We start from the raw sequence: 19,701 nt of genomic DNA, 5'->3' as shown, positions 1-19,701 counted from the left end.
CAATGTTTCGGCCGTGGAGCCTTCTTCAGGTGTGAGGGTAGTTATACAGATAGTTATTTAATTTATGTGTCTGGTGACTGGTCCTTCATTGGAGAACATAATTGGAGATCTTGAATGCAGGGTTTATAGTGGATTTATTTGGTGATATTAGAACATAACAGTTACAAATGAAGTCATTCGGCCCATGTAGCCCATCGGTTAATTAGTATCCAATTGATCCAAGGATCTCATTCAGTGGTTTCTTGAAAGAAGCTTGTTTTATACTCTCATGAAATAGAATCTGTTTTAAATAGATTCTTTTTAAAAAGAAAACAACATTTATGTGGTCTTAAAATGGGAGCTGTAGTATTCAGTTATACTGTATTAGTGGAAGCACATGGCTTGCTGTCAGTTAAATTATAAACATTATAAGGGAGAAAAGTACAGAAGTTTCTGGGTGGTCCTTTAATATATGAGAAAAAAAGAAGATGGTAGCGATGGAGAGTCTTATGTTCTCTGATTTCACAGGTGCCTTCAGCAGAAGAGCAACTTGCTTTACCAATTTGAGTTCATATGTGAGAGGTGAATATTGATCAACTGTTACATTACAGTTACGGATAGATTAATGTCAAAAGTGGGTGGCATGGTGGAGCAGGGATTAGCATTCTTCCTCTTAGCATTGGGACCCAGGGCTCAATTCCAGACCGGGGGTTCTATCTGCGTGGAGTTTGTTTCTTTTCCCCATGTTTACGTGGGTTGTTGCCAAGGACAACAGTTTCCTCCCACAGTCCAGAAACAGATGAAAGTTAGTTGGGTTCTGGGTCAGCTGACTCTGATGTGTCTGTGTGTTTCTGTGTGTTCCCTGCAATGGACTGGTGTCCTGTCTACAATGTATCCTGTCTTGTACTGGTTGCTCCTGGCTCCTCTACCACCCTCTATTGAATAAAGCAGTTAGAAAGTGAATGGATGGATAATGGCAAGAGGCGGCACAGTAGTTAACATTGCATCCTCTCCGTGCTGGGGCCCAGAGTTCAATTCCAGACCTGGGGTGCTATCTGCATGGAGTTTGTGTGTTCTTCCTGTGTTCGCGTGGGTTTCCTCCCACAGTAGGAAACCATGATGGTGGGTCACTTGGCTTCTGGGAATATTGGCCCTGTTCTGAGTGTGTGCACATCTGCCCTACAATGGACTGGCACCTGCCTTGTGTCTGTTGCGTCCTGCGAAGAAGCTGTTTGGAAATGGATAAATAATGTCAAAAGTATTATGAAAGTGATTTTACTCCAGAAGTTTATGCTGAGAAAGTGTTTCTTTGAGTGTAATGGGGGTAATCTTGTTTTTTGTTAAGTAGGTAAAAACTGCTTTAGAAATCCAGGAGCAGGTTAAAGACACTAGTTTTAAAGTTGCTTTTTTGTTCATGTTAATAGTCAAATAGAAAAGCAATACAACAGTGGCACTAGTGTTTCTATTTTCTATGGTGAATTACACAAATACAGGCTATTGAAGTATTTTTTGCTTTTTACTATATGTCTGTCTTTCAGGCATTGTGCCTGTTGTTAATATATAATTTCCTACATTCTTTCTGTAAGTAAAAAAAATGTGTTTACTTGTGTGTAATGCCGTAGTGATAGTGGTAACATCATAAACATTTGATTTAGCAACTCTGAAAAAAGCACCTTAAATAAGAAAAATAATCTTTGAGGATAAGCAGTAATTTATTGTGAAAAGGTTTCTGCCTTTGCGTTTTTCTTGTAATTCACTTTCATTCTTGCTAATCAGCAGCAGGATTTAAGAATGTTAAGTAAGGATTTAGCATTGCTGGCTGCCCTAGCAAGCAAAGGTCGGGGTAAGTTTTCTGGGACAGCCGAGGAGCAATATAGCTTTGATACTGCCCCTGACCTTTGAAGCAATTAAAATTCTAATTCTTTCCTCTTGCACCTTTGAGAGACTTAAAAAATTAAATACAAATTAAAGGCAAAAAAGCTATTAAAGGGAAGTCTGTTTGATCTGTACTTTGGGAAAGGGTAATGTACAGTATTTTGTAATGAAATATTAAAAGATTTCTCTTCTTTTAACAAAGTGAAGTTGCTTTCTTCTCCCAATGCAGCTGAAAGAGGCTTAAGTCATAAAGAAGTTAGGAGAGTGTAGGCCAGGGATGTATGAATTGTGATCAACAGGGCACATCGTAGTACAGATCCACTGGTTTGGCCTAAATATACCATGAGCTTTGCTACACTTGGAGAAGTGACTGATTTACTAAAGTTTCAAATCGGTGTTTGTTCTCTGCTTGCTCATGTCCTGACTGAATCAAAAATATTGTATTTGTGTGCTTTTGCCCCCTTCTTTGTGGTCATTCATGTACATATGTGTATACTGTATAACCCCTTTTAATGCAATGCAAAGCACACAGTAAAAGCATTTGACCCTTACCACAACTCTACTTGCAGAAGCCTTAGAGTCTCTTGTGAGTGCTGCATGTGATAAGGTTCTATCACCTAATGTATGGAGCCTCGACTTTGGTAATTAGAAGAGTTAGAAGACCTGAATCAGTAGATGGAAGGTTAAGACCTAGACTATACTAATTCCTTAAGACCTTAAGATAACCTGGAGAATTGTGTAATGATGCATATTACTTTTAATTAACACACAAGATGCAGAATTATGGATATGTCTGGAATCCTTAGAATCTTACTTGAAATTTCCTTAGAAGATTTCCCCATAAATAAGGTGTTATTTATAAACCCACATAAATAAGTGTAGGTTAATCCTGATACAGCAGAAGCATGCATGAATTTGTCAACATCAGGTAAGCATTGCTCAATTGATGAAAAGAAACCCCTGTGACGTTCTTAACAAACACTTTAATACAGGGACAGTTTGTAACACAAGGAGTTCTAACTTTCACCAGGGATTTGATTTCAGTTCCCTTAGAAACATCATTGAAGTCCGCATTTTTTCAAAGCTAACGCTGGGTGCCTGTTTGCATTGTCAAATATTGTGCTTAGGAAAGTTCAGTTGAATCCATGTGTTAATATCAGACATGTCTATAGAAATGGGTACTGTAAGTTTTTCCTCAGATATATACTCTTTAATATTGATAGCAGTCATGTATTCATATTACTCCACTACAGAAAAGAGTAATTGAGTGACATGCCTAGAAGCATTATAAGTAAGCTTCTTATACACTTATTCAGAAGATTTTCTGCTGCTCATACAGTACATCACCAAAAAACACAGATAGGCAACTCCAGTCCTTGAGGGCCACAGGTTCTGCTTATTTTCATTCAACATCTAATCTTAATGACTTAATTAAGCTAATTATTTGACTACAAAGTGAGATTACTTGGTTTATGTTTTAGGATTTAGTCAGTGGCTAATTGAAATGTACCTGTAAATCATACAGGACTCCATCCCTCAAGAGCTGGATTTGCCCAATTATTTATTGGGTGTTTTCTAACCTCTATCATTTATCATAAAGTGCATAGTAGAACTAACCATGGAGCAGCAAAGACGCACTGCTGTACAAAGCTGTATGGAAATAACAAAGACCCTAGTTGGTTTATAAGTGTCCAGATAATATCACTCATCTTTGTTCACTTATATCTGCTAATTTGCTAAAATAATGACAAAGATGAATATTTTCATTAAAAGGTGACCATTTTCTTCCCAATAAGGAATAATGAAATGTATACATTTCTATTTGCTTCTTAATAGCAGTGCCATCTGTTAGCAAATAATGCTCTTTCCCATCCCTGAGATTTACAGGAATGCATTATGCCATAAAGTCTGTGCCTGAGCAATAAGACTTTGACAGGTTTGCCAGTGCAGAGGTGCTCTATTCAATTAAGGCTCTATCTCTCCCTGTCAGCCTGATAAATGCACACGTCATGTTCCAGCTGTGACATGTGAAAGTCCCCACAGACACAGCACACAAACAGTCAACCCTGCTGTTTGTCATTCTCATGTGTGAGGCTGGAGTACACTGGCAACCCTGTTCCATTTAATAGGAGTCACCAGTTAGCAATTTGTAGTTTAAGACTTCTTCTTTGATGTGGTAAAAGGAAAGTAAAAGTAAGAATAAATGGCAGATTCATTTATTTAGAGTCTGTTGCTGCAAGGGATATAATGATTACAGTTGTCCGCTTTTTTTTTTCCTTCGCAAAAGCATGTCTATTTTTTAGTTTGACTGTTAGAGGATGTTTCTGCCAACTTTGTAATGTACGACACAGGTGTTTACAGTTTTATTCCTAAAATTTACTCATTTCAACTGCCAGCTGCAGTTGATTTAATTTAACTGACAGTGGGTATTTTTTTCTGTTTCCCCTTCAAAACTACAATAAAGTTAATCCAGCGGTCAGAAACATTGTTCACTGGAAATTGAAAGATCATTGAAAAGTGCATACACTTTCTAATGGACACAGCATGAGCTAAATAATATCAGAAAGGGTGGTCACCACAGACCCCCAATATACAGTTCTGTTTTTTATCAAATTAAGATCTAGATTATTAACTAGAGATTGAAAGTACTGTTTGTTTTTTATAAAATGTCTGCTGTTAAAAAAACAGAAATTGAAAACTGTACAATATACTGAAACACATGCATGTATACATGTATGTATGCGAGGAATATGATTTGCTACTCTTTTCCTAGCATAAAAGTGGAAAAGTGACTGTTTTAGATTTGCTTTGGAGAATTTTGATGTTTCAATGTTTTTTAACTTTTAGTTTTAAGTGAAAAATAAAGTGAAAATATTATTTTTCATCAAAGTAAACCTCAAATAAACATCATATAAACCTTCTTTTCCCCAGATTAATGTACAGATAGTACTGACAATTCAGATCCAGCAGACCAAATATCTATATGGCATTGAAACATAAGATTGTATAAACCTGGAGCTGATTTACCTCTTTAGTTTTGTTTTGTAATTTCAGTTATTTATTATGATGGAAAAACACAGGTTTGAAGCCTGTGCCAGACTGTTATGTGGTAAAAGAACATAATCCGGTTGTCCTATTCTGACTTGAGGTGTAGGATCAATTTTAAATTACCTTTCAGCTGCAGGGAAACACTGACAGAAATTATAAGTTCATGCAGTAAACACAGGGAGCCTGGATAAATATTTATTAAGATGATTTGATTAACACATCACATTCCCCCAAGCTTACCACTGAATTGAGTTTAAACCTAAATGAGATCTGTGATGGATTTACTAGCACCATTTTATATGTGTAAAACATGTTTCAATATACAAGTATGAGCTCTTTTGGTGCATTTAAAAAATATTTTCCCTTTTCGAAATATTAGAGGTAAAATTAGAGGTTTTTTATGTGGTAATCTTTTGTACAGGTATATATCTCAGAAAAATGTAGATATTCTTGTTTTAATTTTTCCCTTTTAAGCCAATAACTGGTTGTTGTGTTCCATAATGCAACCCAAAAAGCAAGACACGAACATATTGACTTGAGTGTTTGATTGATTAATGAACTTGGAGAAACAGGGAAATACAGCTTGAAGAGATACCCAAGAAAACAAAAGTGGTGTTATGGTGTTAAGCGAGCTCTTAGATCTAGATCATATGGGAATACATTAAACAGCAATTAAGACAACATATTTTGTACTTCTAAATTAGAACCAGTGACAACATGCCTAGCAATGTCCTACTAAGATAATGGACTATCAGGGAAGGAATCTATGCTAAAGGGTGGACAGAATTGAGGAATCTATAGGAGCATTTGCATCACATACTCACTTAGACAAAACCTTAAAAATAGTATACATAATATTAATCATAGTATAATCACGTACAAGTGAGCTCATATAACAACTTAACCTGAATGCTATGGGAAATAGGAAACTTAATGTCACAGTTCAAGTGCCAGATGCTAAGATATACAGCACCAGTATCAAAGAGTAGGTCCATCTTGCCAAATGAGCAGTGGAGGTCACTGTCAAGTGTTCCCTGTGTCACAGTGGGGATATATGGACAGTCTGAGAATGTGGTTTCATTAATCTTTCGGAAAAGGTCATGCCCACCGGCAAAATTTGATTTTCTTATTTTGATTACATATGTGTATGTCATGATTTATATGTATGTGTATATATACACACAGGTGATTTACTTTGGATGGTTGAACGGATGTGTCTGACTTTTATTTTAAAATGTATTAGGTGTTGTGTCCTTAATTATTTAACTTCTGAGTTTCCTTCTCTGTGCTCCTGTAAATGATGTCTAGCTTAATAGAAACATTAATGGAGTGATCAGTCTTGAGCTTGAGCTTTTGCTGACCTTGAGGTCAGTTTAGCTGCAGGTTCTAGGTTCTGAGAGTGGAAACCAGCTGTAGGTAGCTGTGTGCCCAAGAGAGCCCTGAAAGTATCCCATCGTGACTCATTAGTCTAATAAACTGCCCAGGTTCGCACGTGCTTAAGTTTTGAACAGGGTGAGCCAGTGACATTTTTTTTCAAGTTGGGACTCAGTGACTGCGATTTGAACTTGCCTGTTTTCATTAAAACGGGTTCTCTCTGAGCTGCAATGCTAAAAGGCTGACTGTTAACTACTGTCACAGCAGATTAGGCCTTTCCCCTGAAAGAACTCTCTCCTTGAGTTGGCAAGTTCAGTGATTGGCTGCATCTGTGAGGCTGATGCAAATAACGTCATTGAGTGACCTGTTAACTGAATTTGACCTTATGAAATAGGAGGTCATGTGTGTGATGACCCTCAGGGTTGTGTCAATCTATAAATTAGGCTACAGTGCCCTTATTGGCTTCTATCCTGAACATTAACAACTGTCATGATGAATTTTTCCATGATGTGGATGGTAAACAGAAACCTGAAAATGAAGGGAGTAACATGGCAAGGTACAGTACTGTATACAATATCTAAATAATATTGTAATAAACGTAGGGCATGCTTAGTGGTTGTCGATAGAGTTCAAAGAGTTTGTCATGGTATGTGTCAAACCTATTCTTCTGTTAAGTCAGTTGTGACACCAGCTTACATACAAACAATTTACACAAATTAAATAATAATAATACCTTACCGACCTCCACTGGTGAGGGAATGCTGAATGAGGTCATATGTCTTCTTTAGATTTCCACAAACAATTTGGTGGTGGAAAAAAAAGGTAATTGGGTGTTCATGTAATGTGCAAGTATTTATTAAAACTACTGATGAAAGACACAAAACACTGATAAATATTTACAGCTACTATTTATAATTCAGGTGAGGTTGAAGAGACTGTCACATTATGTCCACTTTAACATTGATTGAGCCTTGAACATTGACCACTTTAATGCACTTAGAAGTAGATGCAAGTCTATGAGTAAGTAAGGCTGCTTTCATAAAATAACTAACCCTCCATAGATTATACCAGAGTGACTCTACAGATGATTATCATTTAAAATTCAAGTATTGCTCATTTTATTTCATCCTAGTGATGCACAACAATATACAGTACATTTTGATGCTTTTAAGCTTCCAGTCATGGGACTTAGCAGTTACAAGTTTGATATTTGTTATATATGCAAACTACTCCAAATATTCAAAGCTAAAAGCAAAAAGGAGCAAGGAAATAGGTACTTGACATGAAAGAAAATAAAAAAGTTGTGATGGCATAAGTAGTCGAACTTTTTGCTGTGGAAACCCAAGTTCATTTAGTTACGTGGAATTACTTTAACCAGCCACAGAATTAGTTGAGTGGCCTTTGAATACAGTATGTGCAATAATAGTTGCTCACATGATTTCAGAATAAATATGTGTCTCTGTAAGATTGTTCAGTTATGAAGTGAATTTCAAGCACAGATTCAACCATAAAAAAACAATTGAGCTTTCACAATTTATACATAAAGTGGAATAAAGGCACAGATCAGGAGTAGGGAATAAAACATTTCAAACACACTTATTTCACCATGGTAACATCAATCATCATCAAGTGGAAGGCCTCCAGGAGCACACAGAATGCCTGTGCTAATGGAGCAGTTAGACCAGGAGGAAAAAAGGAGGTGAGGGATGCCATTGCCACAGCTTTGAAAGGCCTACAGAAGTCAATGTCTGAGATAGGAGAACAAGTCCAAAGGGGGCAACAATATCACAGTCGCTCCATGAAATGGGCAGTATGGAGCTAAAAAAAAACTTATGTGTCACTACAAACATACTACAAAATACGTTGTGGTTAGAGAAAACAAAACTGGAAACTTTTACGTTTAAATAAGAAACAGGCACAAAACTGTCTGAAGCAAATCCAGTGAACACCATGTTGACTGGGCTTGCATCAGGCTTTACTCAGTCAACATCACCCCTACTGTTAAGCACAGTAGTGGGAGCTTTATTTTATAGCTCTGCTTCTGGTCAGCAGGGACTGGGAAACTTACCAAGACTGATGGGAACATAGATGGAGCAAAGTACTTGGGAATCTTAGAGGAACATGCTTGCTACTGTAAGTGCTGCTACTGTAGATGCTTGCTTCACTTGCTAAAACTGAGACAAAACTTCACTTTTCAGCAAGACATTGATCCAAACTCATGGCTAAAGCTACACTGCAAGGATTGAAGAATAAGGAAGGATGGCCCAGTCAAAGTCTTGACTTAAATCCTTTTGCGATAAATGTTTAATCCATTTTAAATATATAAGTTGAACAATTGTGTGTGCATCACCTTTGAAAAGGTCTAAATACTTTTTGCAAGGTACTGTTTATTTAATAGTGAAAAAAGTTTGTTTTTCTATAAAAGGAACAACATTCCAGTATGACAAAAAATGAACACCTCCTTAAAATGGTATTCAGATATCTGAATATGCCATGACATATTGTAATACACCATATTTTTATTTATGGGAACAATAGTTCCCAGTGTCCTGGCCAAATTCCCCTGACCTTCTAATAATCCCCATTTATGATCTTGCTTCATTATTCTGTTGTCTTCCCTACTGATACTGTAGCTGATGTATGGTAAGCGTACTAGCACACTTTGGCTCATTGACAGTGGCGGAGGGGAGTCCCCATTACCTGTAGAGTTCATGTAGTCGAATATATTATATAAGTGTAAATAATAATAATAGAATCATTATTATTATTATTATTATTATTATTATTATTATTATTAGTATTATTATTAGTATTATTATTATTAAGTTATAATTTCTTTTTTAACCACTACTGTATATAAATGTATATTGCTTATACGAGACACAAGTTTTCAGAATAACCTGAATTTGTGAAAACTACTTTCATCTACACTAACAAATGAACTGCTGTGTATTGGAGTATGTTCACCATCTCTGTGGTAAACAAACCACCATTCTTCTTCTTACTGTAGACTTCCTGAAATCAAATGTAGTAGATTATAACTGGAAGACTTCATTTATTAATTATGCTGCAATTGAACCGAATCTCTTCGGGTTTTCACTAACAACAGTGTGGCTTATTGAATCACACTAATGTAGCTGAAGGTGGAGGAGATTATCAGAAAACGTCCCACACCCTGCACCCAGCTGAGCTGTTCTGGGAGAGCCTTCACATTTTAGATGCTGCAGCAATAAAACCACAAGTGTAAATTCCTGTGATGAAAATGGCAAGAGTTCCTAGCAATGTTTTCATTTTATAAGGGATGGAATTCCTTTATTATATATCTAACAGATTATTTTTCATTCTTCTTTTTCACCATTTTGTGGCTTTGCCGATTCTCCTAAACACAAACTTCAAACATTCACCAGTTTTTCTTCATTTTAATCTACAGGGAAAAAAATCTTCTTACATGTGTGTAAAGAATGTATTTTATAGATCTGTCGCAGAGAACTAGTAGGAGATTAAAAGCAATAATGATGGAAGCTTTTTGAACATAATGATTGCGGTCTAAAAAAAATCTCCTACACAACTGAAAGTCCTTCCGAGAATACTGTCTTTGATGGGCAATTTCTTGAATACCACCCCAGATAATTACGATACAATTATAAACACTTACTAATACTCTGGCACCCTTTATCCGATTCAAATGGTTTCTATTATCCTTTAAGTGAAAATGGTAACATATTTTGTCTGATTGCTATTCTCGGAATGTGTGTGCCAAGTGGGTCCCTTAATGCCAGTTCTAAATTTCAGTTTTAGTGTCATACTTTCAGTGATCATTTTTTTCCATTTCTTGAAAGCTTTTATCACTTTCTTCTCCAGTTAAAGGTCCTTTGACTTGTTTTTGCATTATATTAATATAAACTAATATTTTATTCATAGTATTGAAGTTCAGATTCTTTCTTTGTTTTGTTTCTCTTGTACAGTGCGTGCTTCCCAGACATCAATAAAGCACAGCTGTCCAGTCCTGGTCCTGGAAGGCTGGTGTGTCTTCAAGGTTTCAAGTTCTCTTTAAAGCAGTAGCCCCTGAAAAACTGAGAGAAGATGCTTAACTGGTATAGTTAAGACAGTATCCAGCTGGTTTAGCTCCTTAAGAGCAGAGTTGGAGTGAACATCCATAGACCCCCCCCCAGCCCTCCGAGTCCAGGCTTGAACCCCTGTGGTAAAGCATCAGGATTAAAAGTTGTACTGGCTTTATAAAGAGTTCTTCTTCCTTTCATTTTATTTTGCTACATAAGCTGCAGCTCAAACGTGATACTTCTAAGCAAAAGCAACGTGACTTGAGTGGAATATTCATCCTTTCAGCCTATATTCCCTGCAAGATATCTCTCACTGTATGTGCTGGAATACCAGCTGCATTTATCTCATAGCTCTAGTGTATGGACTGTAGGTGGAGGATATGTTTAATGTCTACGATTCAGTGCATTGTGTTTGTATTATATCACATTGATTATTAAAATTCACAAAACATGCATTCCCTATTAAAGTTTATAGGAATATCGTATGTGGTGGTCAGTTCATATTATCGGAATTAATGCCAAGAAAAACGTAAACAAGGGATGAATGGATGCTACTTTCATGAGTACTTTCGTATTAACTGTCTTAAAACCCTATAGTTTGATGGAAACTTGCAAAGACCTCATAAGGTTCAAAATATATTGAGATTAGATTACCATTTTTCTTGGCAGCACTCTCAAATACAGGAACACTTCACCACAGCAAGATACAATGCCTCATTCAAAATATTAACTCGTACTGAGAACATTAAAGACATTTATTTTATGGCAAAGATGAGAACTTGAAGCTGTTTTGAAATTCATTTAGTATCTGAAGTTATTCAATATTAAGAGGAATAATGTATAAAGAACACCCAGTGAATCTTGAATGAACATTTAAATAAAAAACTTGTGTTATAGTAGGATTACGTGATTATTAAAAAGGACAGAACCTAAAAGCATCTTCACCAAGCTTCCTGTGAAACTCCTGATGTTTCAGGACTGACTTTTCATCAAGAACAACACTTGAAATAATTATTACAGGTCAGGAGAATACGTTAAAAGTGTCTTAGATGATTGTGAGCTTGAAGAACCACTTGAAAATGTCTTTTGCCGAGATCCATTTTCATACCAGATTGACATATAGTTTGACATAGCATGCCATTTTTCTACTTAAAGAACAGTTGAACTGATTTTAGATATACAATTTAATGTTCTCCATGAGCCAATTTAATGTGCTTTATCTGCAAACTAAGATAATCCAAAACTGCTAGAGGTCTCTCTAAATTTTCTCAAATGTCTTTAATCATATTTAATATGCATTATCTGGAACTTGTTTTAAATGAAGTGCTGATACCCTCAAATACGTGGCTAAGAGGAACTTAAGATGGATTTTAATGTCTGCATAAGATATTTTACTTCCTACAGTCCATGCATTATTTTCTCCTCACTAAGCTCTGAAGAAATATCGGATAAAGTTTTCAACGGATGCCTCAACTGAGGAACTTCATTATTGACTGCATTCTATCGGTTACTTGGAGGAACAATTAGCAGAGGAAAACATGAGGGAGATGCTTTAAAAAACAGCTTAGCATTTGCTCATGCCTGACCCAAAAGCTCTAGGAAGTTAAAAAAACATTTGAGGTCATATTAAAGCTTAGTGAAAAAAATAAACAGCCTTTGTGAGAACTGAGGGGTTTTCCCAAGGCTTGCTGAGAAAATATCACACCACCCCCACATGGTTTGAAATGCAAAGTTAACAGGTTTGTACAGGCTTCGGTGTTGCATATCTTTTGCTATCCTATCATATGTTCAGAGGCCATTTTAAAAATTACAGAGAATTTTTGGTTATCGTGAGGTCAGTCAAGATATGTGTCTGGGGAAACTTTGAAAACTGAATTGAGCTATGAACACCAAAGGCAGGCTTTTCTGTAAGCAGTGGGCTCACTCAATGACTGAAGATTCACCATGACAAGAATCGTGTCTCAGATGTTTCAGTCTCATACCCTGGAATGAACTAAGAAAATTAAAATCACCATCTGTTATAGCCAAAGGGGAAGGTTTAACACTAGCCAAATTTACATTTGCTAGCCATTTTAAGACAGATTTGTTGTAACTGAGTGCCACATTCATTTGAAGCAATATGGAGAGTATGTGAAACTCCATTGTAAATGTATTGGGTTTGGTCTTGGCATTTAAAAGTACTTGGTATTAGTGTGATGCTTGCCTGATCACTGTCTACTTTATGAATTAAATGCATGGCACTTGTTTTCAGTGTATGTTGCATATGAATATATATTATTTACTGTAGGTAGCATTAAAAATACTTTTGGCATAAGCCAGTGCTCTGGATCATATCTGCAGTGCCATTTCACGATCCAACATTCAATGTTTTTTGTGAATTTAATTGGTGGAAAACTAAGTATGACAATGTAATTATTTTGAGGAGCACGTTTGCATTTTCAGTATAGAATTGAATTCATGCTAGGTTCTAATTTATTTATAGATATACTAATGACCTGAAATATATGAAGACCATGAACAATTATTTAAATTTAACACCAAAGTAATTTAATGCTGCTTGCGTGTAATTATATAAATGTACAGTGCCTTCTGGAACTATTGGGATAGCAAAATAAAAATTTACACTTAAACAGTTTGTACTTGTAGTCAAACTGATACCTGGTACGGGTACAATCAAATATCTGTTCTATTTTGGGTAATTTTATGCATATATTTGATCATATTAGAACAAAAACATTGTGTTCAAGTCAAGTTCAAGTGTAAAAGTAATATTTGAGGTAATCACTCCATGATGTCTGCAACTCAATGAGTATACCAGACTCTATTTTATAATCATTTTGAGATGCTTTGCCAAGCCTTCGCTTGAGTTCTTGCCTCTTCTTGTGGTGTTCTAACTTTTATTTAGTTCATGATTTTTTTATTTTTATATATAAAATGGATCCTCAATTGGACTTAAATTTGAAGATTGACCTGGCAAGTTTAGGACTTCTGTTCTCTCCTTATGAACCCCTTGGGTGCACTGGCTGTATGTTTAGGGACATCATCAAGGTGCATGGTGAAACATGACCAAAATGTTTCTTCAGACATAATTGGCCAGTTCCAGACATGGCCAAGCACGCCCAGACCATGACATTACCACATGTACTGTACATTTCAATGAATGCTGTTCTTTGTAGCATCTGTAGTTCCTTTCTTTCTCTATTCTTTAACCTATCACTTTTGGTATATAATTATTTTAGTTAATTATTTATTTCCATAAAAGTTGTTCCAAAACTGTCTTGGTGCATATTTGTACTTCCAAGTTTATTTCTGTTTTTGGTGCTGAAAAAAGGGGTGGTATAGCCTGTTTTCTGTTTTCTCAGTCTTCTGCGAACAGTAGATTTTGATACCTTCACCCCTGCACTCTGGAGGTTGTTAATTTCCCTGACCGTTGTTTTAGGGTTTTCCTTGAGTGCTCTGATAATTTTTCTGTTATCAACTGAAAATGTTTTTCTTGGCCGACCCAGTCATGGCTGACAACTAATAATACCATTTTCTTTCTACAGTATATTACAAATAGTTGATTTTGGTTCATTCAGATTTTCTGCTCTTGTTATGAATGAGTTTTTCTTCATACTTTTCATCTTTTGGCAAATTCCAATGACTTTCGTCCATTTGTCTATACATTTGTCTCCTTCAAAATAAAGATTTTAAAATTAATTTGTTTAATTGACTCAGAAGTGTTATTTAACTTTAATAAGTAGGATTGCTATTCATGTTTTTTTATTATTGGGAAACAATTATTATTGGAGTTCGTTGTAGCAATACTTGAATTGAATGCATACTGTATGCAATACAATCTGTCTGTTAAGATAGGTATAGGAACCCACTAATGCCTTTTTTACTTTTCATTAAAAGTTTATTTATCTAATTCCTTACAACTTGTTACACATCCTAGTACTGACATTGTTATTACTTTATTCATCTGAACCATTCCCTGCTAAAATCATTCTGGACTGAAAGAAAAGATGGTGTTTCATTTGTATAAATCTGTCATCATCTTCAGACTGCAGAGCATCACACTGTATTTGTGCCCTCTCTGTTCCACCACATGTACAGGAAATTTTAACTCTTTCATTTATTTAGGATGTTGGCAAAGCCTTTGTGAGCAGTTCAGGAAATAGGAGTATCAGTTCATTTCTGACTTTCAGGGTTTCATGATGTTCTAATGCAGATTGTTTTAACATTGATAAGACTTTGAAATACCATTACTTAAAAAAAGTTATTTCTGACTCACCATTCCCCACCTACATGTCTCGCTTTGAACATTTCTTTGCAGTGATAAAACAGGGGCTGTTAACTTGCTTCAATACATTTTAAATTAAACCGAGCCATTTTTAAAGAGTTGGATGGCTTAAGAGTACACTATCAAAACGTGTATTACAGGGGTGTGTGAGCACCAGATGGGAATCTTTAGAGATCTTCTCTTCTCTGGTTATTCTGTGCCATCAATAGCTGCCTACCAGCACATATGCAAAACACAACAGAAAGAACAGCTATGGCAGTGTTTCAGGTAAATGATTATTGACAAAATTATTTAATTGTATTTTTGTCCAGGATTGTTGGAGCTTTATTTCAGACATCATCACATTCTGCACATCTGCCAGCATGACAGCACATGCAGCATCATGCTGCTGGAGTGTGTATGCAGTACCTTCAGGGGTTAAAATATCCCATCCCTTTTCTGGCCAGTCTTGTCACCTAGAATAGATTTAACACCACTGAGATGTACTTGGACTTTGTCTGCAGTATCATTCACTGCCACAGAATCTTTGGCAAGCAAAGACCTTCCTTGGGTGCAAGTGCAATATGATACCTCAGGCTGTCTTTTCAACTCTTATCCATTCAGTATCACAGTGCAGTGTGGCCTGTTTTGCTGCTAATGGACATCACACATGGTCGTTATTTCAGAAAACTGCCTACTGTACTTTTAAGGCAACCTTCATGGAAGACGAGTTACCATTGTACAGATTGTCGTGTCACTGTGATTTTATAAATTGATTTGGAGTGAAGTATTATGCATTAGTAATGCTTTCTGATGTCAAAAACATTTGATCCTGTTTTAAAGCAGGTCATTATGTTAAGAGACTGCATTTTATTAATTGTTTTGTTCCTTCAAGATTGATAAAGTTTCTTGCATAAATTAAATTTATAAAGGATTTCAGAAACTGAATCACTCTTAACACCATATTCACATTCATTCATATGGCATATCCAATGCCTGGGAGCAAGCAACATAAAATATGCTTATGAACATTAGGCATTTTAACAAATCTTTGCGAAGCATATCCTCTAATTGAAAAATGATCATGGCAATACAAGATCAAGTCTTTGTACTTATCCTGCAATAAAACCAGTAATTGAATTTTTGGCTCCAGGCAATAACCTGGAAAGACTGTCCTAGGTTAATGAAATCTATGGAGATAACTACTTTTTTTTATCAAGGAACCTTATAACAATTTCAAACATTTGGGAAAAATGTTAAAATTGTTATCATGGATTATCTTCGGATAGTATACCTTCATCACATTATTTTCTAGCGAAGCCTGTTTTGTTAGAGAATCAGAATGAGTTATTCATTGGTCAGAAGGCTTTGGTCTTGGCTATAATGCTTGTCTTTAATAATAGTAGCCCAAATGGCATTGCACAATATGCAGTGCAGAGTACATTGATCCTCTTCAAGTTCAAGGGTATTAAAGCCCTCTTTCGTAAGCGCGTTTCACCATTTGTGTTTATATGGCTTTTCGTGTGGTTCTCCAGTTTCTGAAGAAAGGCTTGCAAGCTGGATTTGATTGGCTACTCTAAATTGTCCCCTGGGAATTGTTCCCTCACTTGCAGCCTGATCTCATCAGAACTCAGAAGCTGGTGAGTACTAGGAAGGGAGGCCTTTAAGATACTGCCGTAAGTGGTGTTGCTGGATTAGTCGGCGCTCTTTCCCAAGGACTGTGATTTCCCTACCTAAGACTCATGATGATGACTGGGATAATTGTCTTGTATGGGGTGCCGGCCTTCAGATTAGACTTTAAAATGAGGTTCTGACTCCTCAGTTATTAAAAATCCTATTGCCCTCTTAGTGTTGACTATGGCTACTGGTTAAATTCTACCTCAAGCTTGCATATCCTGGACTCTCACCTTTCAACTTGATCAGCTGTATAGTGGGCTTGTCTGACCCAGGTGGACGATTTGGTTCAATGGTGTATGAAGTGTATCCCCTCTTGTATATGCAGCATTTTGGGATTCTATGAAATAATAAACACTCTATATAAATGCAAGGGATTATTATATTTATTAGAGATTTTTTATAATTCCCAGATTGCAATAAATCAAAACAGGTGACCTTATAAGAGTACAGTTCACTGTGATTTTAGATAGATAGACATAGATTATTAGCTTATTAAAGTCCAGCACTATTTTCTTTCAACATGGTTGCCTGTACTAATAGTTAAAACCATAGAAACCATGCACAGTACCAATAGAAAATCATTTGTGCTGCAGAGCATGAAATAAGCAGGCTGCAAGCTTTATTTTAGTTACTAGACTTCATCTGATGTCACAGTATCACAAGATTCCAACTGCCTTAATAAAGTGTTTTAATGCCTTAGAGTATGAAAGTATGTGTTCCTGTCAGGGACTCCTGGAGAATTAATGGGCTCACCATTCTTTTGTGTGCAGTTGTGCATAGGTAAAATAATAAAATAAGTCTTCATGAGAATGTGTAGCACAGGCACTCTGAAAACCAGTAGCTGATTAACTGCTTTTGAGAGTCAGTTAGTTTGGAGTTATCATTTGGAAGCCATATTTGAGTTAGTTAGTAGTCTATAGCTTTTTAACAGATAGAATCACTCTAGGGAGTTTGGGTTTATTCATTGTCGTAATATTTTATATATTTTAGATATTGATCTGCAATATAAGTGGTATGTTTTTTATACTAGAACACATTACTGACATCAGTCATAGATATAACCTTGTTGTAGGCTTTATTTTTGCAAAATTGGCTTAATACAGTATACCCATGTTGAAGTTTGCTGTTGCAGTGGGTATCTCTTTTCATCAGTTTTCAGTCAAATAATATTTTTATTATTTTAGGTTGCCTTGTTGTAGTTGTTGTTGTTTTCAGTTGGTCATAACTTTTTTTTATGAAACTCCTGAGGTGTTAGCCAGCACATTCCTATAAAGGAATAGAGAGCAGCTGTTAGTTGTCTGTAATGTGTCATGATTGAATGTATGAATTACAGGTAAGGTAATATCCGAATTGCCTAATACAAGATACGGAAGAGAATGAAAAACAAAAGTTGCATATACCATTCAGGATGACTGCATACGTTTAGAAGCAGTCAAAAATTAATGCCTATGCTATTCCTGTAATGAGAATGAATTGAGCACCTATTATTTTTTTTCGCATAAGACGGAAGTTGAGGTGGTGTGGTAGTCCTAGTGTTCTGTATTTTTTGACAATCCTTCACCATGATTTTGCCACTGAAATGTATTCTCAGCTCCATAGGTTATGGGCTTGTTACAGCAGTGTTTAATGCTTTCCTGAAACTAAGACATCACGCTAATTAATTTAGCTGTACAGCATCATATAGATAACTTCCAGCAGGCATGCAACAGCTCCTGTTGGTAATTTATGCTTCGACCTGTGCCAGAAGCTCTTAACGATTGTATGATAGTGTACATAAAGATAAATATACAGTATATTCATGTAAGATTTGCAAAAACATTGGTGTATAGTCCTGAAATATCCCTGTTTTATGACAGGTGCAAAATATGCTGTGATGTAATATTTTGTAAATGTCTTAGATTTATTTTCATGTTTATATGGGGTTTTAAGAAGTCAATGTATTTATTTAATCTTGGTGGATTTAGGGTTAGAAATGCTGAGAAGGAAAAAGTCCTGTTTTTAGTCTCCAGAGCTGAAGGGAATGTTCAGGGAAGTTCTGAAATTACATCTACCATCTACATGGAATAAATCACTGTAGAGGAGTGCCCTTGTCCAGATATGCTTCCCATTCGGACTGTTTCTGTAAAGCCCCTCTCCCCTGTTAAACCTACAGTATTTAAATTTCAAATGTTGCTTTCTTTATCTCTTTTTCAGAACTATGGGACTACCCCAGTGACCACATCCAGTTCATCCACACCTGTCACTGGACACAAACGGATGGTCATTCCAACCCAGCCACCCTTGACAGCCACGAAGAAATCGACTGCGAAGCCTCAGCCTCAGGCTGCCACGCAGCCCCCTGCTGCTTCCCCCACAATGCCCAAACCGCAGCCCACACCCCCGCCTCAGCCTGTCCCAGCTTCCTATACGACCGCCTCCACTCCCAGCCGGCCGACTTTCAATGTGCAGGTCAAGACGGCCCAGCCCAGCCCTCACTACATGCCTCAAGGTCCTCAGCCCACCCAGGGCTTGTCCCCTGCTTTCCACCAACAGCAGTATCCCCAGCAGCCAGCTCGTTCCCAAGCTCCAGTTCAGTACATGGCCACCCAACCCCGTGGTCCAGATTTTGCCTATGGGCCACCCCAGCCGGGCCGTCAGCCTGAGCTGACCCATGGGTACGCTCCTCCACCTCCAAGAGCTTACCCTGATCTCCACTACCAAGGAGTGGGGATGCAGAGTCCTGCATATGGAGGTCACAACACCTGGAGACCAGAACCCCATTACCCGACTTCTGCCACTGGCCCAGGGTACCAACCTCCTGCTCCTAAGAAGACCTACATCACTGACCCACCACAGGCCATGGGCCCTTCACCCATGATTCAGTATGGATCAGCTCCTGGACTTCCACAGAAGGTAGGCCTCTACCTCTCCTTGGAAATTCCTTGTAGATTCCTTATGATATATGTAATACATAAGCCCATTCCTAGGAGTCTGTATGGCCTTATTTGAATTCCTTATTTGATATGAAGTTATATCAGTTACTGCAATATCTACTTTTTTTTTACATTTTTGACTTCACTACATAACTTTAGTACTTAACGATCAGTGCACCGATAGAAGTCGTGAGCAGGTGAAAAGCTTTGAACTGTTTTGGATATCCATCTCAAGAATCAGTGCTTGTTTTGTCCTCATTTCATGCTGGGTTTTATCTGTCAGAATACATTTTTCTTGTTTTTGTTTTGTTTCTGAAGAGGTATTTGAAGTGGAACTAGCTCTGAGTTTTTTTAAAGTGGCAGAACATAAGCTGTATGCATATGAATGGATTTTCATTGAGAAGCGTCCTTTCCATGTGGAAGTATGTTTAAAAAGGCTGAAACAAAAGATAAAATATATATTTCATTAACAAAGTAAATGTCAATTTTATGTCTGCTTTATAAATATATAAAT

At 36.7% G+C, this 19,701-nt stretch overlaps 1 protein-coding gene and 1 long non-coding RNA gene across 3 annotated transcripts in view; one reads left to right on the top strand and one right to left on the bottom strand.

The window, feature by feature from the left end:
- The window catches only part of lpp (LIM domain containing preferred translocation partner in lipoma), a 198,717-nt gene that overhangs the window by 115,228 nt on the left and 63,788 nt on the right, over positions 1-19,701 (top strand). For both annotated transcript variants that reach the window (XM_006637649.3, XM_015361266.2), the window contains exon 6: positions 18,469-19,167. In XM_006637649.3, the coding sequence (XP_006637712.1) occupies positions 18,469-19,167 (699 nt within the window). The remainder of the gene's footprint in view (positions 1-18,468; positions 19,168-19,701) is intronic.
- The window catches only part of LOC138242286 (uncharacterized), a 38,687-nt gene continuing 36,319 nt past the window's right edge, over positions 17,334-19,701 (bottom strand). Inside the window, exon 3 of the long non-coding RNA XR_011191495.1 lies at positions 17,334-17,541. This is a non-coding gene — a long non-coding RNA (uncharacterized lncRNA). The remainder of the gene's footprint in view (positions 17,542-19,701) is intronic.

Source organism: Lepisosteus oculatus, chromosome 13 (assembly GCF_040954835.1).
Source record: "Lepisosteus oculatus isolate fLepOcu1 chromosome 13, fLepOcu1.hap2, whole genome shotgun sequence".
Lineage (NCBI taxonomy): Eukaryota > Metazoa > Chordata > Actinopteri > Semionotiformes > Lepisosteidae > Lepisosteus > Lepisosteus oculatus.
Note: the sequence above shows the minus strand (reverse complement) of the source record. Positions and strands in the feature narration are given on the sequence as shown.